This window comes from Emys orbicularis, chromosome 8 (assembly GCF_028017835.1).
Source record: "Emys orbicularis isolate rEmyOrb1 chromosome 8, rEmyOrb1.hap1, whole genome shotgun sequence".
NCBI classification, from domain to species: domain Eukaryota; kingdom Metazoa; phylum Chordata; order Testudines; family Emydidae; genus Emys; species Emys orbicularis.
In genome coordinates this window covers 54,938,741-54,964,601 of record NC_088690.1, presented here as the reverse complement: position 1 = coordinate 54,964,601, position 25,861 = coordinate 54,938,741, and the positions used below count along the sequence as shown (strand labels likewise).

Here is a 25,861-nt window from a genome sequence, read left to right as displayed (position 1 = left end):
TAGTCATGGGTAATTTTAGTAAAAGTAATGAACTGGTCACGGGCAATAAACAAGAAGTCACGGCCCCGTAACCGGTCCAAGACTTTTACTAAAAATACCTGTGACTAAATCTTACCTGCTGCAAGGGGGCACTCCTGAAGATTACTGCTGCAGGGAGGGGGGCGGCCCAAGGCAATGCTTCTGCTGCAGGGAGGGGGGCGGCCCGGGGCAACGCCAACGTTGATCCCGGACTGCTGCTCCAGGGCAGCACCGGGGACCGGCTGCCAGGGCCGCCCACGGGGGGGGGGGGGGGCAAGTGGGGCAATTTGCCCCGGGCCCTGCAGGGGCCCCGCGAGCCCTGGCCCGGTGGCGGTCCGGATCTTCGGCGTCGGGGGCCCCTTCAGTGCTGCTGAAGACGCGGAGTGACTGAAGGGCCCCCGCCGCCGAAATGCCCCACGAGCCCTGGCCCGGCGGTGGTCCGGGTCTTCGGCAGCATTTCGGCAGTGGGGCCCCCCGCCGCCGATATACCGCCGAAGACCTGGACCGCCGCCGGGTGAGTACAAGCTCCGCAGCTCCCCCGCTTTGCCCCAGGCCCCCTGAATCCTCTGGGCAGCCCTGCCGGTTGCCAGAGCAGTGGCCGGTATGGCTGGCCCCTGGACTTCCCCAGCTTCTGGAGTGGTCCTGGGGTCAGCCGCACCAGCACTGCAAAATTCACAGAAGTCACGGAAGTCAGCTCAGCCACCCAGATCTTAAGCCCCAGATGGGTAGAACTGGTTTTGTTACCTCTGGTCAAGTAGGGTTCTTAAATAATTAATGTTCAAATTTATTGGTGATTAATCTCATGGATGTAGTGAATAGGTTAATGCTTCAAAACACACAAGTTCTATTTAATATTAGAATTAAAAGACCAGATAAATCAATCTGTAATAGATGCCACGCCATAAAGAATGGATCCCAGTTTTGGCCTCAGGCAGCCGATGTCTTTGTCTAGGACTCTGGCAGTGGCGAGCCAAATTCTTGGAAGCATAAACCCCTTATAGCTCTGGTAATGAGCTGCTGACTGTTAACCTGCTCTGTGCCCAGTTAGCCCACCTCTCTGCTCAGCCTTTGTTTGTTTTTAGCCCAGGTGTGGTTCCGTTGTACATGCAGGCAAGGAACTAGATCAGATTTTTTTTTTTTCTGTTTCTCTATCCAGTTACCTTATTGTGCCCTCTGTACTGGTTGCCTTATGTGCCTTTGCACTCAGCAGCTGAATGGGTGAGTGTGTTATGGGAGTCTGGGAAAACCAAGTCACTGGTGAGGTAGGAACTGGATTGTGCCAGGCACATCTCACTTCTGCATAGAGACTCTCTCTTAAAACCAGTTGCCAGCCCAGTTGGAGCCAACCAAATGACTTTTGTTCTTTAACTTTCAATACATGTAAAGATTTTTATATTCCCAGTTTGTAAATTCGGAGTGAATTTTATGGGCTGTGATTTCTGCTGTGTGAGGGTACTTAGTTAATATGTTCATTGGTCCATCTTCCATAGTCTTGTGCTGGGGGGGAAAAAACTCTGACTATTGTCCTGTTTGTAATAAAACCCTTCCCTGACTTGACTTGAATAGACACTTTTGGGGGAAATAGAGGCTAACTCTGGAAGTCTTGTTGCCACTCTTCCCGCCAAGGAAATCTACAGCAATCTTAGATTCCTTGACCTCATAGACTCAGACTTTAAGGTCAGAAGGGACCATTGTGATCATCTAGTCTGATCGCCTGCACATTGCAGACCACAGAACATCACCCACTCATGAAATAGACCCCTAAGCTCCGGCTGAGTTACTAAAGTCCTCAAATCATGGTTTAAAGACTTCTTCAGGTTACAGAGAATTCACTGTTTACATTAGTTTAAACCTGCAAGTGACCCGTGCCCCATGCTGCAGAGGAAGGCAAAAAAAACCCAGGATCTCTGCCAATCTGACCCAAGGGGAAATTGCCATATTTGGGGTTGGGAAGGAATCAGTTAGACCCTGGGAATGTGGGCAAGACCCACCATGCAGATACCTGGGAAAGAATTCTCTGTAGTAATTCAGTGTCCTATCTCCAGCATGGAGGAGGGGCTCTAAGATCTGTTTTCTCTGGGGGCTGGGAGGTGGAAAAACAGATGGATGGAGGACCCCAGTCCTAATGGGTGGTGGAGAGGGCAGGGTTGTGGAACCCCAGGGCCTGGTACTGCAGGGAGATGGACCCCAAGGCTGGAGAACTGAAAGGCAAGGAGGACCCTGAGGCAGGGGGGGTGATAAGGGCTGGTCCTGGCCTGGAGGTGGCATTGGAGGACCCCACGCAGTGCTGGCAGAGGGGAGAAAGGGCAGTGGAAGGGAGAGATGTGGGGCAGTGGGAGGACACCAGTACTGGGCGATGGGCAAGAGACAATGGAGACTACTGGCTGGCACTCACCTGTGCTAGGGGCGAGGGGGCCACCTGTGTTGGTGGAGGGTCCTGCCTGAAAAGGGAAGGGTCCGTCCGAGGCAGAAGGGCAGGGTCTAGGTCAGCCTGGGTCAGCCGGCCTTGGCACTAGTGATTGGGGGGCGCTAGGACCCTGCAGTGGCAGGGGATGCCGGGAGCTGGCAGATCGGTGCGGGCTGGGGCCGGGTTGCTTGGTGCCGCTGCTGCAGACACTGTGCCCAAACCCGAGCCCGGGGGTGGGGGTGGCAGACAAGAAAAAGAAATAAATGTCTTGGCTGGTGAGTGCGGGGCGCAGGCCCGACCCCTGCTGTCGGCACCAGGCCCCATGCTAGCCTCCTGGGCCTCCCTGTGTCCTCCTGAAGTGCGGGGGCCCCCAAAGCACAGGGCCTGAGGCGATTGCCCCGGTCTGCCCTATGGACAGGACAGCTCTAGTCAGCAGTCTTCAAATATGTTAAGGGCTGTTTATAAAGAGGATGGGGATCAATTGGTCTCCATATCCATTGAAGATAGGACAAGAAGTAGTAATCTTAATCTGCAGCAAGGACTAGTTAGAAAGGTTTTCCCAATATCTAACCTAACTATAAAGATAGTTAAGCACTGAACTGGTTTTCTAAGGGAGGTTGTGGAATCCCCATCATTGGAGGTGTTTTGCGGCTCTTTTCTCCCCCACTCCAGTTTTTAACATCCTTTTTCAAATATGGATACCAGAAACTATGATGGAAGAAAGTACCCTAGCGTAAAGGAGAAATAAATTTGGTGTCCTGAAAGGAAGTGTTTGGGATTTAATACGTGACCAGTATGCCGATTTACACAACGTACTAGAATAGCTCTAAAGAAGTCTTTTGCATTTATTTGATGTATATTCTAGTATGTACTTTGAAAGATAGGTTTATGCATATTTTTAGTTATTCCAGCCTCAACCAGCTTTCTATAGCATTTTATAACTGTTATTTAAAAAATGCAAGAAACAGTATTTAATGCTTCAAAAGTGGTGTAAACATGTTTCATGTACAGTAACTCCTCACTTTGGGCTGGTCTACACTGGGGGAGGGGGGATCGATCTAAGATATGCAACTTCAGCTACGAGAATAGCGTAGCTGAAGTCGACGTATCTTAGATTGATTTACCTCGCGTCCTCACGGCGCGGGATCGACGGCTGCGGCTCCCCCGTCGACTCCGCTTCCGCCTGTCGCTCTGGTGGAGTTCCGGAGTCGATGGGGAGCGCGTTCGGGGATCAATTTATCGCATCTAGACGAGACGCAATAAATCGATCCCCGATAGATCGATTACTAGTTATGTTCCTGAAAAATGCGACTTTAAGCGAAACGATGTTAAGCGAATCCAATTTCCTCATAAGAATTAATGTAAATGAGGGGGTTAGGTTCCAGGGAAATTTTTTTCACGAGACAAATATATATATAATATAAACACACACACATACAGTATAAGTTTTAAACAAACAAATTAATACTGGTACACAGTGATGATGAGTGTGAAGCTTGGTTGAGGTGGAGGAGTCAGAGGGTGGTAAATGCTAAATGATGAACTAGCAGTTGGCTGAGCCCTCAAGGGATAACTCTCTCTCTACACAAGTTTCAGAGTAGCAGCCGTGTTAGTCTGTATCCGCAAAAATAACAGGAGTACTTGTGGCACCTTAGAGACTAACAAATTTATTAGAGCATAAGCTTTCGTGGGCTACAACCCACGAAGAAGTGGGTTGTAGCCCACGAAAGCTTATGCTCTAATAAATTTGTTAGTCTCTAAGGTGCCACAAGTACTCCTGTTATCTCTACACAAGGCAGCAGGAATGGAGGGAGATATGCGCATTTCCCTTAAGTATGCTGCCTTGTTAATTAGATCAGCTTGCTGAGAGGCAGTTGCTGCAAGCTCCTGAGGTCCTGAGTCCTGGTCTGTCCCCCCTGCTCTATGGAAGATGGGGTAAGCGGGGTGCAGGGGGAGGGGGACACCCTGACATTAGCCCCCCTCTTCCTTCCCTCCCCCCGCACAGCAAGCGGCAGGAGTCTCAGGGGAGCAGCTCCAAGGCAGAGGGCAGGAGCAGCACATGGCAGTGGGGGGAGGGACACAGCTGAACTGCAGGCAGCTGCTGCACAGGGAACTTAGGGGAGCAGGGAGCTGATAGGGGGCTGCTCTTCCTGCAAGCAGTAGACAAAGCAGGCGGCTGCCAAAGGATGTTAGAAGGGAGCATTGCACAACTTTAAACGAGCATGTTCCCTAATTGATCAGCAAGGAAACAACGTTCACTGGGACGACTTTAATTGAGGAGTTACTGTATAGGGATGTGTATCTATATATGGTATATATTTTACTTTAGAAGACAACCTGCAGCAGGAATCACACAAGACAGGAAGACAGAGATTTATATTTTGAATACAATGAACTATAAACCGCATTGTTAAACTTTTTGTACAAAGGCCTTTGGCTGTCACTGAAAGCTAGTAATTGACATGGAAACTGAAAGTAGGGATTTTGTGCAGAACACAAGATGCATGGCATAAGTACAGTAGAACCTCAGTTATGAATACCTTGGGAATTGGAGGTTGTTCATAACTCTGAAATGTTCATAATTTTGGACAAAATGTTATGGTGATTTGAGTTTACAGCTCAACATTGACTTAATACAGCTTTGAAACTTTACTATGCAGAAGAAAAATGCTGCTTTTAACCATCTTCATTTAAATGAAAGAGGCACAGAAACAGTTTCCTTACCTTGTTAAATCTTTTTTTAAACTTTCTCTTTATTTTTTTTTTAGTAGTTTTTGTTGAACACGGTACTGTACTGTATTTACTTTTTGTGTGTGTCTCTGCTGCTGCCTGATTGCGTACTTCCCGTTCCAAATGAGGTGTGTGGTTGACTGGTCAGTTTGTAACTCTGGTGTTCGTAACTCTGAGGTTCTACTGTACACACACCAGTGGTGTTTTGAAGGCTGTATTTTTTGTTACATCAATTGGCACACAAGTGCGTAGTTATAATTATTTCAGTGAAAATTCTCTCAAACTAAGCAGGGTCTGGCCAGAACAATGGTTGGATGAAAAACCTCCAAAGAAAATCCAGGTGGTGTAGGAAAATGTTGTGGTTCTTAAATTACACTTACGTAATCAGTGCCTCAGCACAGTGGTAGTTCAGCACATTGTGCTGTAGAGGTTCTGTATTTCATGGGACGTAAAACTGGAGGCCCTGGCCACTTGTGGTCGGTTTTTTAAAAAATCCTGTGATGCTCTTTTTGCAGTGCTGTTAAACCCAGTGCATTGGCCAGATTTCAATCTGTGCATAATATTATCTGCCAAAAATTCTCAGTTCTGTTTGGTATGATGATCTTCACTTGTACTCGACTCTTGAAGGTGTAGCATTGCTATGTGCTGTTAAGGTTTCTATTTCACCCCAGAACAGGTTGTATGTCAGTATTGTTATATTCCCACTATGAAAAAGTTAGTTAACAGTTAAAGGTTGTTCAAGTGCAAATCCTAACAAAATAATCTCTGAAAGGCAAGAAAGCTTCCAGTTCAACCAGCATTCCCACCTTCAACTTCCTTTCCCATACTTTCCCAGTCTGAACTTTGGGAAGTTTGGAGCTGGATCTAAATTGTGCAGCATGTACCCATTTATTATTTGGTTTGACGTAACCCTTATGTTTCAGGATAGCTAAGTTTACAGTTGACACAATGGTTTTCCACACTTCACTTTTTTTTTGTGCTTATCATCTAATGTTGGGAATAAAGATAAAGTAATTTAATATTACAGTTGGTCACAAAACTAATGGTTCTAGTTCACAATAAGAATTTTAAATAGAAGAACTCATTCACTCAATGTCTTATGGGATTGTTGGAGGTTGCTTTTAGATACCTTTCCACGGCTGAGGAGAACTACACATTTCCACTGAAAATAGAGATGAGCCTGACCTATGAAATTGAGAGACTAAAGTGATTTTGATATAAGAATTTAACTAGGATTGATCTGAATCCAAATATTCCAGGTTTCAGATGGCTTTTGGATCTAGGAGTTTGATTCATGTACATCTCCTACTAAAACAGAAAATGTAGTTTTAAAGAACAAAAGTGGTTGCAGGGCAGGGAAGAAATGGGGCATTTTAAAAAAACAGTAGATAGTTGATGATCTTTTAATTGCCTTTTTTTAAAATGACTGCCCTGTCCTAGAAACGCATTTAGAATTTTTTTGCAAGAATTCTAGTCCAAGACCCTTTTTTAAATTTTAGTTGGAAACAATAATAAGCACATTTAGGAAGAAGACTGACTTCTAAAGAATTCATGTGGGAGAAATTATTGTAAATACGTCTCTAGCATAACTTCTTTCTCCCTCCGTTTTTTTTAAGTTCATGTAATGTTTCTTCAGTGAGTACAACCAGTTGCTTTAACTTGAAAATACTGTACTGTCTTGAGCAGTTTATTCACGCTGACCGTTTTATAGTCATATTCCTAGATTAAGGCCAGAAGGGACCGTTGTGATCATCTAGTCTGACTTCCTGCATAACACAGGCCATAGAGCTTCCTCAAATCAATTCCTGTTTAAACTGCAGTATGTCTGTTGGAAAACATCCAATCTTGATTTAAACCCCCCCCCCCCTTTTTGTTAAATATATAGCTACTTTTACTTCCCCCCATCCCCCCCTTATCCAACTCGGTTTTTTAAGCAGTGTAGCCTTCTCTCTTGACAGTGAGATCATGGCTTTTTGTGCATTTAGTAAAATCTAATAGTTCCCAATTATTATTCATACACCTCTACCTCGATATAACGCTACCCGATATAACACGAATTCGGATATAACACGGTAAAGCAGTGCTCCAGGGGGGCGGGGCTGCACACTCTGGCGGATCAAAGCAAGTTCGATATAACATGATTTCACCTATAACGCAGTAAGAATTTTTTTGGCTCCCAAGGACAGCGTTATATGGAGGTAGAGGTGTATTTTCCTTTTCAAATTCTTTCTCCCAGCTGATTTGGCTCATAATTATTTTCAGCTTTGTGAAACTGGCCCTTTTAAAATGTCAGGTGTGTGTGTGTGTGTGTGTGTGTGTGTGTGTGTGTGTGTGTGTATATAATATCTCTCTCTCACTCACACTCACACTCACACTCACACACACACACACACACACACACACACACACACACACACTTTCCTCATATTGGATTGGAGTTAGGAATTGTCATCTGTAACATTTAGGAATTCTGAATGTTTTTTAGTGCTGGCAGCATGAGACCTCCAGAATGTCACTCAGATTGCAGTCCCCCGCAATCAGATTGCCTCGCCCGCTTTCCCCTTCCGACGCCCGGGCCTGCCACACGGCGAGCCCCGATCGGACTGCCCCGTGCGGCAGGGAGTGAGGGGCATCGCCTGGGCTTCTCGCCATGGCTCCTGGCCAGGAAAGTGGGGGAGGCATTCTCCAGGAGAGTGAGGGGCAGCTGCAGGGCCGGTGGAAGGATGTTTCGTGCCCTAGGCGAAACTTAAACCTTGCGCCCCCGCCCTGAGGCGCCGCTCTCCCCCCCCCCCCCGACCCAGCTCACCCCTGCCCTGCCTCCTCCCCGAGCACGCCATCGCTGCTTCACTTCTCCCACCTCCCAGGCTTGTGGCGCCTAAGCTGATTGGCACCGCAAGCCTGGGAGGCGGGAGAAATGAAGCAGCTCATCCCTGCGCCGCCTCCTCCCCAAGCACGCCGTGGCTGCTTCACTTCTCCCGCCTCCCAGGCTTGCGGCGCCAATCAGCTTAGGCGCCGCAAACCTGGGAGGCGGGAGAAGTGAAGCAGCTACAGCGTGCTCGGGGAGGAGGCGGGGCAGGGGTGAGCTGAGGCAGGGAGTTCCCCTGCGTGCTGCCCCCCCCCTCTTGCTGCAGCCGGTCCTCCCCGTGCTCCACTGCCCCAGCTCCCTCCGCCTAAATGCCAGCGGTGACCGGGGCGGCCGAAGATCCGGCCTCCGCAGTCGCTGCTGAAGAAAATGGCGCCCCCCAAATCCTAGCGCCCTAGGCGACTGCCTAGGTCGCCTAAATGGTTGCACCGGCCCTGGGCAGCTGGTCTCTAACTGTCCAGTTTTCTTGTTAACTTCACCGCTCCAGCCATGAAACTGACAAGACAGTCAACAGACGATGTAAGGAACTGCAGTGTTTACACAGCCACTACGTCACCCTAACTACACCCACATAAGCCTTAAGCTTCTCATGGAGCTGGAGTTATTATTCTGGTGTAATAAGGTTCTTACATCGGTGGGAGGAAGGCTGTATAGTATTGACACTGACATAATAAGGTCAACGTAAGCTGCCTTACGTTGATCTAACTGTGTAGTGTAGATAAGCCCTTAGAACTGATAAAGTACCTTTGTTGGCAATCTCCGCAGAAGGGCCAAGGACTGAATGGGTATGGATAGACTGAACTACCATCTCACTCCCACAGGTGGTGTAAAATACATGAGTAGGCACTATGGAAAAACTTGAAGTGCTGTTGACACTACTGTATGTGTTCTGTGGATGAATAAAAGAAACAGTAACTTGGCATGTCAGTCTGTTCACCAGTCCCATTTCTCCTCTTCTCTCCCCCCCAAAATCCCCTAAACTAAAATACCCAATTCTGCATACATAAATGGGAAGTATGCAGGAAAAATTCAAACTGTACCTAGTCCTTCCCTTTTTTTGTTTTGTTTTTTGTTTTGAAGTGTGGGAAAGTTTTGCATTGTATGTCAATTTTCTATTGCCCTCTCTTGACACAAGAGAGGCTTTGCTAGTGAAAAACAAAAGGCTTTTAGTTATATGCTGTTTTTTCCCCCTTTCTATGTAGTGAAGTGGCCGATGTGAAAACTGCATTAGAATTTTTAATTGGGAAAAACCTTCTATAAAACTTTCCCACTAAGAGAATAAACTCCTTTAGTTCTTTTAATTGGGGGGGGGGGGGAGGGAAATATCAGCAATCAGAAATGATTGTGAGTGTTCGTTTTTGTTTTGTTCTGGAACTAATTAGAATTTTTACACAGTGAGGCTTTTCTGTATCTTACTAATTTAGATGTATATCATTCCAGGGTATTTTTGCTCTTCTACAAACCATCTTTTAAACTTTTTTCTTTTTCTTTTTAGAGTTTTGACCCCCAACAGTAGTTTTCAAGACATTTGGATGCTCTATAACTTCCTAATCAGTAATGAGGTATGAAATTTATCTTTTTGAAAATCTTTAATGGAAATGTATAATAAGGACGAATCATAGAACTGGAAGGGACCTCGAGAGGTCATCTAGTCCAGCTCCCTGCACTCAAGGCAAGACGAAGTATTATCTTTCTAGACCATCCCTGACAGGTGTTTGTCTAACCTGCTCTTAAAAATCCCCAAATGTCATACTACAGGCAAATGTAGTGAGTAGCCTAACTGGTAGAGCTACCGTTCATGTTCCAATTGAGCTAGAATTGTGAAATTCGGTACTCTTGGCCATTATTGGTCATAAAGTGTAAGGGGAAAAAATATGAACTTGTTTCTTTCGATCAGAGGTCATTGGACTTTCTAATGGAACTCCAACCATTCAGGTACCCTGTTTAAGCTGCAGCCTTGAAATTTAGGACACTGGTTTATTATAAACTCATTACAGAGAAGTCTTTAAAATTAACAGTCCTCACCAGTCTAATAATTTACAAAAATAATACTAACTTAATCCATTAGGCAGTCATATGGGGCCTGAGGCCTTCAATTTAGAGAAATTAAGGTCATCTGAGATCACCAGTTGTATTTATAGGACTTTAGATAAAATGTGTTTGAAAGTGAGTGCCTGGATTGATAGCCACGTCCACATGAGTGATGGCTAGCTGGCACTAGTTAACATAAATGACAGTATTCCTAAAAACAGCATTAGCACAACACACTATGAAATCAAACTATATCTTCTTAGAATATGTATGAATATCTACACTATGCAAGGAATAAAATATTTCAGAAACAAATTGACAATCCAGAAAACATGCCCATATAAAATAGGAAAGGATGTTGTGACTACAGCTGAGGATGCAGAATTGGGAGATCTGAGTTCTATTCCTGCCTCTTCCATAGATTGTTTTGCCCTATCATTCTGAATAGGGAGTACTTGATCCGTACTATATAGTCTGGCTTCAATTCTTTTCCCATTGTCTAGACTTGAGATCCTTCCAGTTAAGTGTGTAAACATTAGGTCCAATGTATGTTAGTTATGTCAGCCATGTGATTTTAATAAGTATGTGATCCTAAGTAACTCTTTCTCTTTCATCTTAGATAAATGCCAGCATAAAATTTACTGCTGAGGAACTCTATGAGTGTGTTTCACAGGAAGTGTATAGGTAAGTCAGTTATTGATTACATCTACTGGATTTCCTGAAACAGTTGTAGCACTACATTTTGTTAAGCTTTACTTTATGGTACTTGGTTATTTTCTCTTAGAAAAATCTCCATTATTCCCTTACTATACAAAGTAGTTCTTAAGATTTATTGAGGGAGCTGGTCTGTTATTTGCTTCCAACTTACTGTTTTCGATCCACTGTGTTTGAGTTTTCTTAAGTGTTTGTCTACGTGGTGCATTAGCCTGCACTAGAGGGAGTGTATATTCCAGTTTGCGCTAGTGTGCCAGGCACTAACTGGCCCGTATGGACACCACTGGCACACTCTAAATGTCTCCTAGTAGGCCCTGGAAACTGGACACTACAGTACACTAAGTGACTTTGAGTGTGCCATCAGTGTCCATATAGGCCAGTTAGTGCATGACATGTTATTGCACACTAGAATTTCACATATTTTAGCACAGACTAATGCACATGTAGCCAAGCCCTAAATCTGGAATAAACTCAATCCAAAGAAGTAGGTTCTTAGAAGTAAACACACTTAGTATAGAAGCTTGTTTTGTTTGTTTGTTTTGTTTTTAAATTTAATTGAAAAAAGAGGTTGAATTGTACAAACATTTGGGGATAAGGGTCACTGGTGTCTAAAGCTTTGCCTACACTAAGCTTTGAGCTGCATTTGGCATGGACATCAAACACTGCTCTCCCCTACACTTGCTAGTTTCACACTTCGTCCTGCTGGTGTGGACAGGGCCAACAAAGCTCAACACCCTGCCAACATAGATGAGAATAAGGAGTCTACCATGCTTTGTGTTTGTGCACACAGCTAAGATAATATGCACATTATTTTGGGGAGCATACTTGGTAAAACAAAACCCTGTCCACAGCCTTGTTGAGAATCATTGTCTGACAGCCATTTATGAACTTAGGCCCTGATTCAGCAAAGGACTTAAGCATGTGTTTTAAATTGATGTCAGTGGGACGTAAATACATGAGTAAATGTGTTGCTGAATTGGGGACATAGTTCTAACTGTCACAAATAGAGCGGCCTATCACAGGCAGAAATAACTTACTTAAGGAGGCTTGTTTGTTAAAGTATTCTTGATCTTAAACCAAATGGAGATATTGCCTCAAATGACTTAATTTGCAGTCTTTCTCAGAGTGTTTATTTGCATTTGGATCTGAGTAACTGGAAATGTTTAGCTATTGTGTGGGCGGGTGGCTGGGGGTGGGGGTGGGGGGAGTGTTATTAAAGCTGTCAAAAAAGGGTAACTACTACTATTTGCTGGCTCAAACTAAAACAATCACTTTTTTTCTACAAAAACATTAATTAAAAGGCCTGTGATGCAGAGCTTTTGATTTTATTTTAAATACCATAATTGAAAATACATTCCAACTTTTAAGGTTGTAAAAGGCTGATAGGGATTTCTTGGATGCTTCCATTATAAACTGGAACTAGAGGCAATTAACACTAATAAAAATAAGATGGCTTCCACCAAAAATGCATAACATGTTTGCAATACATTGTCCTGCTCAGCTAAAATCTTTCCAAACCCTTAGTCTGTCTACATGTGTATGGTGATTAGAGATTCAGGATGTACTAAATTTTTATGACTGTCCTATCAACTTAACAAGCTGACTCTAGTGTTAGAGAAAATATTTTGCAGTGTTGGGGAGGGGGGTTCAACTTGAAGTTCAATAGAGATGGAATATTTTGGATGATCCATTGGCTTTCGGTGGCACCAACTACTCATGCAGTTTTCAGCAGCAATTATGGAGCCAATTGTTGGCATTTAAATAACTAACTTTGGAATAAAACCCACAGTACAGCCTCCTGTACTGTGTTAGTACAGTGTGAAGATAATTATAACCTGAGGAATTTCTCAGTATTTAAAACTTGCCTCAACAAGCTCCAAAATTCTTCATTTTCTGGAGGATCCCAAAAATTAAACAGACCCTTTCTGGAATTCTGCTAGTTCTGGCTTCTTGACACTAGGTCACAGCTATTTGATTAGGGTAAACCATTGAGAAGCTTGTTGAGCGGGCTGCTCTGTATCAGAACTTTGTTTTCTATAATGAGCTGCATGTCTTCACATTGCCCCTAGGTGATGCTTATGTTGCATCCCGTAGCCTCCTTTGGGAACATTTCAAGCAAACCAGTTAGATAGTTGCCAAATAGTAGATCTTACATCTACAAATTCAAGTTACAAGTAATGTTTCCAACTTCTATCTTTAATTGCACTTCCTCTTTTATTACAGCAGTGCAGTTATTTTGTAGTACAGAAATTAAATAAAACATGATCCTGTCCAATGAAATAAAAATAATAAATGCTGGTCTGAAAGCCCTCTTTATAAAATGGAAGCACAATAAGCCAAAGGAGAGGGAAAAAGAATCCTTTATTTTTAAGGCAGGTGGATTATGTGGATGTTGGTAGAGACTGAATAGCCAAGGTGTTGAGCCTTGTAGTTGAAGTGGGATTAAAATCTTTGTCTTTGATTAATTTAGTGTCCAGATTAACACCTCAGAAGGTAATTGAACTTTCTATATTTTTTGTGACAAATATTTGTCAACTTTTGAAGATAAAATGTTATTTTAAAATGGTTCCATTTTGAAATTTGTTCCTGAAGTGTTTAACCATTTTGGCGGAGGAGAGAGGTACTCCCTGTAACTAAACAGCCACATCTTTCCGTCTCTCACTACTGTAGCATCTCGTATGTTGTAGTATCCTTATTGTGGGAGCACCTAGAGGTGATAATCAGGGATTGAGACCCCATTCTGCTAGGTGTGCATGTGACATGTCCCTACCCTAGAGTAAAAAGGACAATTTTTTTCTAAAGAGTAAATAGGACAAAATTAAACTGTCCCACAGTTTAAATAACAAAGAGGTTATGATGAGCTACAAGAAAAGCTGTCTTACTTACAGCTGCAAAAGCCAGCAGGACTACTCAGATCCATCAGCTACTTTAAGTTATCCAACACCTGTGCTGCACCTGCACAGGATGACTGGTAGCTTCCCCTCCTCACATACATCCCACCTCTGCCTTTATATCCCATTCATTAGGGTTACCATATTTCCTCATTAAAAAAAGAGGACACTTCACGGGGCCCTGGCCCCTTCCCCGCCCCAACTCCGCCCCGTCCCCAAAGTCTCCGCCCCCTCTCCTGAGCACCCCGCATTCCCCCTCCTCCCTCCCAGCCGCGAAACAGCTGTCCGAGCGCTACCGGCTTCACGGTTTGCCGGGCAGCCCCCAGACCTCCAGACCCTGCCCCCGGCCGGGCGCTTCCCCAGTGCAGCCGAAGCCCGGGAGGGGAAGCGCCCGGCCGGGGACGCAGGGTCTGGAGGTCTGGGGGCTGCCCGGCAAACCGTGAAGCCGGTAGCGCTCAGGCAACTCGGCTCTTCAGCTACACAGAGCTGAGGTGTCTGGGGGGAGCAGCAGCAGCCGCCGCCGCGGGGGAATCTGCCTGCAGCTCGCAGCCTGCGGGAGCCGCAAGGTAAGCAGGGGACTGGGGCAGGGATGCCAGCAAAGCTATTTTCCTGGACATGTTCGGCTTTTTGGCAATTCCCCCCGGACGGGGATTTGAGGACCAAAAAGCCGGACATGTCCGGGAAAAACGTATGGTAACCCTACCTAACTGCCCCCCAGGACTCCACCCCCTACCTAAGCCTTCCTGCTCCTTGTCCCCTGACTGCCCCCTCCTGAGACCCTCCCCCCATCCTAACTGGCCCCCTAGGATCCTACCCCCTACCTGTCCCCTGACTGCCCCAACCCTTATCCATACCCCCACCCCCAGACAGACACCAGGGACTCCCACGCCCCATCCAACCACTCCCCACCCCCCTGACAGCCCTCCCCCAGAACTCCCAACCCATCTAAACCCCTCTGCTCCCTGTCCCCTGACTGCCCCCTCCTGGGACCCCTGCTCCTAACTGCCCTCCAGAACCCCACCCCCTACCTAAGCCTCCCTGTTCCTTGTCTCCTAACTGCCCCCCTAGGACCCTACCCCCTACCTGTACCCTGACTGCCCAAAACCTTACACCCTCAGACAGCCCCCCCCGAACTCCCGACCCATCCAACCCTCCCCCTGCTCCCTGTCTCTTGACTGCCCCCTCCAGAACCTCCCTGCCCCTTCTCCGACCCCCTGGCCCCCTTACCGTGCCGCTCAGAACAGCGTGTCGGGCTCCATGCGCAGCCCGACACACTGCCGCGCTCCCCCATGGAGCGCATAGCCCGGTTCCCGCCCTCGCAGAGTGCTGCGGAGTGGCGCGCTGGGCAGGGGGAGGAGCTCCAGACTGCCGGAGGCCTGTTGCTAACGTCTGGCCGGCTGGGAATGCAGGGAGGGGGAGGGAGGGAGAGAGAGGAGGGGAGTGATCTCAGCTGCAGGGGAGAAGAGGAGGGGGAAGCGGAGGAGGGGCTCTCTCTGGCTGCCGGAGCCCCATGCAAGTGGCACCATCGGGCCGGCTGCCTGTCAGCCGCGCGCACTCTGCATGGGGGGGAAGTCCGGACATTTACAAATTCCCCCCGGACACTATTTTTAACTGAGAAAAGCCAGACATGTCCGGGGGAATCCGGACGAATGGTAACCCTACCATTCATGACCCCCTGCCCTACTACCACCAACCTCCTGGTGACATTCTGAAGTTTGCTTGTTGGAGTTCCAGTCTTATTGAACGTGTCATGATTTGTCTGATCAGAGCTTCTCTGAAACTTGGGATGTTAATCAAAGAAACTGCTTCAGGGCTTTTTTTTGTCAAGGGCTCTTGTCTGCATATTTCCTCTTCTCATCTTCCCCTCCTTGCCCTCTGTGTTTAGAGGCTGGGATATGGGGATAAAGGAGACTGGGTGGGAAAGGGGTATACACCTAGTTCTACTATTTGGGCAGCTTTTCTAACAAATTCCCCTTGACCATCATTGAATGAGGCCTTGGCTACACTTGAGAGTTACAGCGCAATAAAGCTGCCCACAGCGCTGTAACTCATTCCCCGTCCACACTGGCAAGACACTTACAGCACTGTATCTCCGTGGCTACAGCGCTGCAGGTACTCCACCTCCCCGAGAGGATTAACAGCTGGTGCTCCAGTGTAAACGGGGAGTAACCTTATTATGCAGTGATTGACCTCCGGAAACTCCCCATAATTCTTTTAAGTGAAGGTTCCTCTCCTTGTTTTGTTGTGATGCCTCCAGACGCGGGAGCTGCTTATCAAAAAAACAAACACAGCTACTGTTTGCTTTGAATGAGTAGAGGCAGGCGGGGGGCTCCCTTTGGAATGCCCACAGCTAATGTTTGCTTGAAGAGAGAGGCGGCGCTTGGGGAGGGAGGGGGGCTGGGGTCCGTTTCGGCCAGCGGCTGCTTATCTGGTCTGTGAGAAAAAAAAACAAACAGCTGCTGTTTGCTTTCAGTGAGTGAGAGAGGGGTGGAGGAGGGAGGGGGGTCAGAACTTGCAAGGCAGGGTGCTGACAGTGTCGGCACTCCAAAAATCCACTCTCTCTCCCCCCACGCTCCCTGTCACACTCCCCCCCCCACCCCTTTTGAAAAGCACATTGCAGCCACTTGAACCCATAATGCACCACTCCCAATGCCGCTGCAAATGTGGCCACGACAGTGCGCTGGCAGCTGTCAGTGTGGACAGACTGCAGCGCTTTCCCTACTCAGCTGTACGAAGACAGGTTTAACTCACAGCGCTGTACAGCTGCAAGTGTAGCCAAGGCCTGAGTCATGGTCAGAGGGCTGGCGAAAGCAGGAAAGCCAAGGGCTGAGGAGCAGTGCTCCCTGTTGTCTGATCAGCCTCTCTCCCAGTACAGTTTCTTGTCTCTCTGACCAAGTAAAGCTGGCTGATGGAGTCAGGGCCTGATAAACCATCCATAGTTAATCATAGTAGAGCTCCCTGTCTGGTGAACTGTGGAAAGTTTATCACACAGAGAAGCTGTCTCAGTAGAAGAGCGCAGCTTGTCAGGGAATTTGTCTGAAAGCTCCACCTCTTCCTGCCCTTTTCCCATTTTTCAGTTCTGGAATGTGTTCATTGAGGGCAATAGCATTGTTGGATTGCAAGTGAGTGTGGTAGAGAGGGTAGTATTGTGTGGTTGTGATGGTAGCTAATATTTGGAGAATGGTATGGTATTGTATTGGGTGTTAATTTAGGATATCTTGTTAGAGTTTTCAGTGTTGAGAGGAGATACTGTTTTTTTGAGGGGGGTTATATGGATTGACTAATTGACAATTTGGTGTAAACCCCAAGGAGGGAGGAAAAATTATTATTACATTAAAATTATTCGGTCCATGTGTCTTTGGCCCTGTCTAGACTAAGAGAATATTAGCTCGGGGAGTGTAGGCTTGACCATGACTATGGGGCTGGCAGTTCTTAAAATGTAATATTAGAGGCTCAAAATCAAGCTATTCTGACACAGAGGAAAGATAAGAATAGCCCCAGGAGGCCAATGTGGCTGTGCAAGGAGCTTTTTAGCTATCTAAAAACCAAAAGGGATACATACAAGGAAATGGAAAGAGGGGCATGTCACAAAGGAAGTATACATGGGAATAGCGTGCGTGTGTAGGGACAAAATCAGGAAAGGCAAGACAAAGAATGAGTTACAGCTGGCAACAAATGTTAGAGACAACAAAAAGCGGTTCTTCAAATACATCAGCCAAAAAAGAAAGATCAAGGATGGTCTGGGTCCATTGCTCAATGGAGAAGGTGAGCTGGTAACAGAAGATGATAGGAAAGCGGAGCTGCTCAATGCCTATTTTGCTTCAGTCTTCGCTAGTTGTCCGGTCACATGTTTTTTTTGTGAGAAGTTGCCATAGACAATAAAGGGGAAGGGATGCAGATCGGGATAAGTAAAGAACACCTCAGAGATTTTTTTTTGACCAATTTGAATAGGGCCAGATGCTATTCACCTGAGGTTATGGAAGGAATTAGCTGAAGAAATCGTGGAGCCACTAGCAGTATTATTTACAAACTCATGCATGACAGGAGAGGCAAAGACGCTTCTGAGTCAGGAATGGTGATCTTTAACTGGTACACCCAGAGCTTATTTTCAGTATCTTCTGTGCATCTCCTTTGTCCTATCCCCCTTTTTCACAAGTAGAAAAGGGATGTATTTGAGCTTCCTGACAGCAGCAGCAGCAGCCATGTTCTGAGCGATGATAACAAGACAACATGCTATAAAAACGCTAATGCTATCAGGCTCCCTCTTGCAATAAGGAGATGTAAAAACAATCCCTATTGGTCCATTGAGAATTGGATATAACTACTATAAATCGATAGTCCCAGACAGAATTTATATTCTCTTGCACTACTTCTTTGTTAGTGTAATCAATTGGCACTACAATATCTTAGGCAGGATTTTAATTAAGTCGGAAGGAAATTAAATATTTGTGTTTGAGCTGCAGATATTTTCCTGAGCTTGTTTCTAAGGAATATCTTATTAGACTGTATTGTCAAAATCATTCTAATTGCTTTCCAAGTTCATAATTTGTAATGGTATTGTTTACTAGTTAACTTTGTAAAAAGACCTGCCCCATGTCATTAGTAAGTTGTGTTATTGGGCTAGATAAGTGGAGGAAAATGTCTGTAAGGCTGTCTGCACTTACAGCATCATGTCGAGTACGTACACTGCATGCCCCCCCAGCATGGTTATAAATAGCAATGAAGACAGTGGTGCACTGCTTAGGCGAACAAAGACATGCCAGAACTTTAGGGTGTGTGTGTATGTATGTACATATATATACAAATGTGTGTATATGTATATGTGTGTGTGTGTGTGTATATGTATGTATATCTTAATGCCCAGGCCATGGCCCCAACATCTACCCTGCTATTTTTAGCAGTGTAGCATTCTGCTGCCTCCCCACTGCTGAGCCTTTCCCTGCTGCAGTGAAAGGCTCCAGCAGCAGGGAAAGGCACTGGTGGGACAAGGCAGCAGGGAAAGGGTCTGGCAGCTCCCTGCTACTGGAGCCTTTCTCTGCTGCAGTGAAATTCTCCTGCAGATCTCCACTGCCAGAGCCTTTCCCTGCTGAAGAAGTCGTTCACTGCCACGTGTAGCTATGTATTGCAGTGTGGATATAGCCACAGTGGAAAGTACGCATGTAGCTACACTTATATTACCTGCCACCACGAGTGTATAGAAGGGCAGAGAGACATAATCAGGCAGTTTCTAACAGTTTCTAACAGTTGTGTTGCAACCCACTTGCAACACAACTATAGTTGGTAATTAGAATGTCTTCATTGGTAATTATGCTGTCACTGCTGTAAATTATTCCCAGAAGTTGCGTCATGCATTTGAATGATTTAGCTTTCATGGATGGGATTTTCCTTTCCCCTAGTCCTTGGGCAAATGACCAAATTTATCTTATTCGTTAGAACAAAAACTATAAAATAAGAATGCATGGATTTCAGGTATGGGAACACTTTTTTGCTTCCATTTGCTGGATTGTTAAAATAAAATTCTAACCTATTATGTGATCAATAAAGCAGAAAAAAAAAACCCTAACAGAAAACCTAGCTAGTGGGCTGTATTGACATATAATATTCACCCTGTTGAAGAGAAATAATGTGTATGTAAACTATGCAGCACCTGGTTTGAAGTGTTATTTAAGGGAACAGATCTGTAGTGTGCTCATGTGAGTAGGCTGTTTAATGTCCCTAAGTCCTGTGTCATAAAATATTTTAGTGGATCCATTTTTAAATGTTCCTTGGTTTAAAAAAAAAAATGTTCAAAATGGGTTGGTGGTGGGGACAAAGAAATTACTGAAATTGCATTTAACCAGCTTTAGATCCTTAATGTTCAGATCGTTATTGCCTAACAAAACTCTAAATGCAAAATAAGTATAGTTGCAGATACAATAAAAATGCACTCTTGCCTAGAGCAAATAACTGAATTTCTATTAAATAATTTAGTCATTTTAGTCTTACATCTGCAACTGACTCAATCACGGTTTCCTCAGGCTGCATGAAAGCATTTAGTTTAAACTTGCAGCTCAAAGTAAAGGCTTGATCCTACAACTCTTAATTGCATTAGTAGTCATTACTTGTGCAAATTGTCCTATTTTAGTGGTTCTCAAACTTTTGTACTGGTGACCCCTTTCACATAGCAATCCTCTGCATGCGACCCCCCCCCCTTATAAATTAAAAACACTTTTTTATATATTTAACACCATTAGAAATGCTCGAGGCAAAGCGGGGTTTGGGGTGGAGGCTGAAGCTTGCGACCCCCCCCATGTAATAACCTCATGACCCCCTGAGGAGTCCCAACCCCCAGTTTGAGAACCCCTGTCCTATTTATTTCCAGGCACACACTGATTCCAGTGAGTGTGACTACTCATGTGAATTAGGGTTACAGGACCAGGCTCTATGTTCAATATCTGTGGTCCTAGGTGAGCTTGACAGAGTTAGCCAAAAAATGTTTTCCCCTCACAACACCCACCACTCTCATTAAAAAGCACAAGCAAGCATCAGCAATGTGGGTTGTGTTGGAGGAAACTTGTGCTGTAACTGAAATGCATAGCTACACAGAAAAAGAAGCTACAAAGTAAACTGGTGTGATACCACTGCTTAATTTAAAACTTGCTGTGAATGAAGAAGCTTAACAGATAAAGAGCCAAAGGACCTAGAGGGTCTGTCTCTTAGGCCTGGTCTACACTAACCCCCAAATTCGAACTAAGGTACGCAACTTCAGCTACGTGAATAACGTAGCTGAAGTCGACATACCTTAGTTCGAACTTACCTTGGTCCACACGCAGCAGGCAGGCTCCCCGTCGACTCCGCGGTACTCCTCTCGCCGAGCTGGAGTACCGCAGTCGACGGCGAGCGCTTCCGGGATCGATTTATCGCGTCCAGACCAGACGCGATAAATCGAACCCAGAACTTCGATTCCCAGCCACCGAACTAGCGGCTGGGTGTAGACCTGGCCTTACTCTTTACCCAGGCAAATACCCACTGCATTAACTTAATCCTACTGTAATATTTGCATAAGAATTTGCCTCATTTTTTCCCTAAATGAATAATTATAACCTGTGTTTTAAAAAGGACTGAGATTAATGATCTCCAGTGTTTTTACATTGCTGCCTTGCACACACAATGCTTAATTCAAGCAGACAGGTATTTTTGGTACTTGGCAAAGCCAGCATGCTCTGTTAATGCTTCCTGCTCTTGCAATGAGGTAGGGAAAAGCCCAGAGCCACTGGCATTTTCAGAACAATGGTCAGGTGTAGATGTAAAATGGAAAAAGGTATATTTCTGCTACGGAGCCTTTAATGTGCGGTGATTATGTATTGGGAATTATAGAAGTGCGCGGGAATGATTGTGAAAGTGACTGTTTACAAAACAAAACTTTTACTACTGCTCTTCTCCGCTCTTCTGTTCTTATTTGCTGATTAAAATTGAGTTTTATTACCTTGGATAATGCAGAGGTGACGTAGCAGCCAAGTTCTGCTTCTGGAATCTTTATTGTAACTATATGGTATGAGGTAGAAATGTATTCTCCAGCACTGGAAAACTGTACTGGGGATTTGAAAAGCAATTAGAACAACCTTGTTTTGACTGATACTTTAGCAGATTTGGGTGCTTGAATGTAAAACCCATAATCACTTAAATCCTTACTCATGCAGGTAGTCCCAATTAAATCAGTGAACCGACTCATGTGATTCTTTGTCCTGGACATGGAAATCATTAACAAAATATAAATATGGACCCCATAGATGTCACTATCGTTAACCAAGTACAAAGAGCAAAAGCATGCTTTTGCTCTTTGTACTTGGTTAATTGTTGCAGGACTCTTACTGTTTCTGTTTTATATCTAGTAATTTTATTTATTTTATGGCTAGTAATTGGGGCCATTAGAATTTTGTGCTATTTCCATAGCAAGAATCTTTCAGGGTAGTGATATCCAGGCTTTCAGTGATTCTATGTAATCAATCTGATGTTGGCTGTGGAATTCCATAGTTTTGGCCATGTCCAGACCTCTGGCTAGGCAGACAGCTTGTAACAATTATTTATGCAATAAATGTGTGTGTTAAAGGTACCTTACAATAGCTTCCTTTGCATATTAAAGTGAAATAAAATGCATTTTTTTAAAGGGGGGGTGGCGGGGAGAGCAAAAACAACCTCCACCCCCAAGGTTCTCTTGTGACAAAGTAATAGATGCTCAGGATATTTAGTTATTTAAGTACTGCATTGACTTAGTCCAGATATAAGTATTAGTTAGACTGTCTCCAAAGGCTCTCTTTCCTTCATTAATGATATTTGAAATGTATATACTGCCATCATTACCAAACTGATTGCTCAATTTATAAACCAGTGAGAACTTCATCCACTGACAGCAGAGGAGCCACTTCTGGCATGACACTAAGTGACCATTATTTAAATAGCTGTAAAATATCAATTCACAAACAGATGAAAGGAATGTATTTCTGTAGCTAGAAAAAGCCTCAATAGCTGAGCAAAGTGTTGATATAAAAACCTAACCGTTCAAATACAGATGGTGTCTTGACTGAATGGTAGGACTTGCAATAGTTTTGGACCATCTCAGCATTACTTGTGAATCTTGTGAAAGTTTGACTTTTTTGCCAGACTCTTTCCGCTCTGCGTTTCAGAAGCATTACATTATCTATGTGTTAGCACCCCTTGGCATTATCAAGGACATACTGCTGAAATCCTTACTTAGGCAAAATGCACACTAAATTCATAGCAAGTGTTGCCTGGGTAGACGGTGGTATTGGGACTGTAATGCCAATAGGTGTTAGGTTTTTTAATGCTGCACATAATTGTAATGGATGTAGATATAAGAGATTCAGTGCTAATTGCAGCATACTTCATGATAAAACTCCTCTTGTAAATTGTTTTGTCAAACTATTATTACTCAGATATTTATTCAACACTATGGCAAAGCCAAGGTAATAAGTCAAAATAGCTTCATGGACAACAGCCAGAGCGACTGAGACCTATTTGAAGGTAGGGGTGGCGATTGAATGCTGTGTGGCAGGGTGGTTACCACAGGGATATTTGTATATAATTTACATGTGGCCCTCATTTTAGAAGATTTATAGTAATCAATCTCTAGTTCTCTTTGTAGCCTAGTCTTTAAATTATGCATCTGCCATCTAGGTAATTGTAACTTCCTCTGCCCATATGCATTTTAAGACAAAACCTGTATTAGACTTGCAAAAATTGGCTCTGTGAGTGGTCTGTGAGCATTGACATTCTCAATTAGAATGGATCAAGTAATTCATAAGGAATGCTATTCAAGAAATATATTTGTTCACATATTCTGTTGAGAAAAGTTAAACTGTTCAAAATTATTTGCTGAGTTACTTCTTCAAACAATTCTTGGTCTGTAACTCAATTGTGGCAGTTTACGTGGGGTACCGCAGGGGTCTGTTTTGGGACCGGCTCTGTTCAATATCTTCATCAACGACTTAGATATTGGCATAGAAAGTACGCTTATTAAGTTTGCGGATGATACCAAACTGGGAGGGATTGCAACTGCTTTAGAGGACAGGGTCATAATTCAAAATGATCTGGACAAATTGGAGAAATGGTCTGAGTTAAACAGCATGAAGTTTAACAAAGACAAATGCAAAGTGCTCCACTTAGGAAGAAAAAATCAGTTTCACACATACAGAATGGGAAGAGACTGTCTAGGAAGGAGTATGGCAGAAAGGGATCTAGGGGTTATAGTGGACCACAAGCTAAATATGAGTCAACAGTGTGATGCTGTTGCAAAAAAAGCAAACATGATTCTGGGATGTATTAACAGGTGTGTTGTGAGCAAGACACGAGAAGTCATTCTTCCGCTCTACTCTGCTCTGGTTAGGCCTCAGCTGGAGTATTGTGTCCAGTTCTGGGCACCGCATTTCAAGAAAGATGTGGAGAAATTGGAGAGGGTCCAGAGAAGAGCAACAAGAATGATTAAAGGTCTTGAGAACATGACCTATGAAGGAAGGCTGAAAGAATTGGGTTTGTTTAGTTTGGAAAAGAGAAGACAGAGGGGACATGATAGCAGTTTTCAGGTATCTAAAAGGGTGTCATAAGGAGGAGGGAGAAAAACTTGTTCACCTTAGCCTCTAAGGATAGAACAGGAAGTAATGGGCTTAAACTGCAGCAAGGGAGGTCTAGGTTGGACATTAGGAAAAAGTTCCTAACTGTCAGGGTGGTTAAACACTGGAATAAATTGCCTAGGGAGGTTGTGGAATCTCCATCTCTGGAGATATTTAAGAGTAGGTTAGATAAATGTCTATCAGGGATGGTCTAGACAGTATTTGGTCCTGCCATGCGGGCAGGGGACTGGACTCGATGACCTCTCGAGGTCCCTTCCAGTCCTTGAATCTATGAAAAACCAGTATATGAGGTGTTTTGACTGGACACAAAGGACCTATAATGTGCTCCTGTTCCCCAATTGGCTGAGTATTTTAGCATCCCTGGCACAGGGCAAGTTCTCACTAGCATGAATTTGAAATCTGTGAGAATCAGTAATAGCTTGTTACTATTAGCTATTTCTGTGGATATTCCTGCTGGTAAACGTGTTAAGATTAATATTTTAATTTGCTTTGAGTCTTAATTTTCTTCCAATACTGCAGCAAAGTACATTTTGAATATATTATGGGGTTTTTGTTTCCGTATTTGCCAGCTGTAATGGTGACTTGAAGCTAAAAAGAGTTCTACCACTTAATATCCAACACAAGATCAAGTTAGAAAGAAATCTTAAGACATACAGATGTCAGATCTAGCAAAATAGCTAGCTGCCTTAGGAAAGGTTTAGCTGTTCAAATGGTAAAGTTTAAAAGAGCATCTCTGTGTGGTTTTGTGAAACCCTGGGGGTGGAGGGGCAGAGGCTAGCTCAGTAAAAACTATGAAACTCATTGTTGTTGTTGGTTGTTGGTTTTTTTTAACCACACCAAATGTTTTCAGACTTAAAAAAAAAAAAAAATTGGAAATCAGGCAATTTGGAAGGTGGCTTTATTTATTTATTTATTCTCTCTAAAAATTGATTACCTTTCTCAGACAAGGGTCTACTCATAGTTTGAAAGGCTTGTGTGTGAGAATCTGCAATGGATACCATTTTAAATTAAAACTCAGCAGTTGCCACTCTGCATACTCAGTGTGTTGTTTAAAATAGAAGTTACTGTGATTACTGCAGGTACCTGGGTAATGGTAAGGGTTTAATGATACCCATTGGAGCAGATCAACTGCTGTAAACTGACAGAGCTCCAGTGGAGTCAATGGAACTTCTACAATTTACACCAGTTGACTATCTGCCCCACTGTATGTATTGCTTGTGTACTGTTAAGGAGGTATAACAGGGTCCTCTTTAATCTACATGAGCTGCAATTAAACTAACAAAAATGAAACAAAATAAATTTTGAATGATCATTGGTTAACACTAGAACAAGGGGTCCTCAGGATTCCTGTTCAGAAATACAGTATAAGTCATACAGTGCCTGTACTCTGAATGAGCAGTATTAAGCCATGTCTAAACAACTAAATGTTAATGATTGTACTAACAGAATCCCATGGAAGTTAAATGCCTAATTTGAGAAAATACACCCCACTTCTTATTTTCTAGACTGAGGGAGAGGGCAAAATAAGGTCACAGATTTCTCTGTAGCATCAGTGCAACAGAACGGCTTCTAGCTCCAGTAGCTCTAGTGCAGCAGTTCTCAAACTGTGGGTCGCGACTCCAAAGTGGGTCGCAACCCCCTTTGAATGGGGTCGCCAGGGCTTAGACTTGCTGGGGCCTGGAGCTGAAGCCCAAGCCCTCTAAGGGCTTCAGCCCTGCACAACAGGGCTCAGGTTACAGGTCCCCTGCCTAGGCCTGAAGCCCTTGAGCTTTAGCTTTGGACCCCCCATAGCAGAGGGGATCAGATTTTGGCCCCCCACCCAAGGCACTAGGGCAGGCTTAGGCTTCGGTCCCCCCTCCTGGGGTCATGAAGTAACTTTTGTTGTCAGAAGGGGGTGGGGGGTCACGGTGCAATGAAGTTTTAGTGGATAGGCAGCTAAGTTCCACTGTATGCTCTTTTGCTGCAGCTGAGCATCAGGGCCATACAATGATCAACTTTCCAATGACCTCAGATGAGGTTACCATAAAAACTAAGATGTTTACTGTGGGAAAACAGAAAATAGGCTCTAATTCAGCGAGGT

At 44.4% G+C, this 25,861-nt stretch overlaps 1 protein-coding gene across 1 annotated transcript in view; it reads left to right on the top strand.

Annotated features, from left to right (window-relative positions):
• SWT1 (SWT1 RNA endoribonuclease homolog) overlaps positions 1 to 25,861 on the top strand; it is a 99,539-nt gene that overhangs the window by 71,241 nt on the left and 2,437 nt on the right. The window contains exons 19-20 of the mRNA XM_065409997.1: positions 9,514 to 9,580; positions 10,669 to 10,733. Coding sequence (XP_065266069.1) covers positions 9,514 to 9,580; positions 10,669 to 10,733 — 132 coding nt within the window. The remainder of the gene's footprint in view (positions 1 to 9,513; positions 9,581 to 10,668; positions 10,734 to 25,861) is intronic.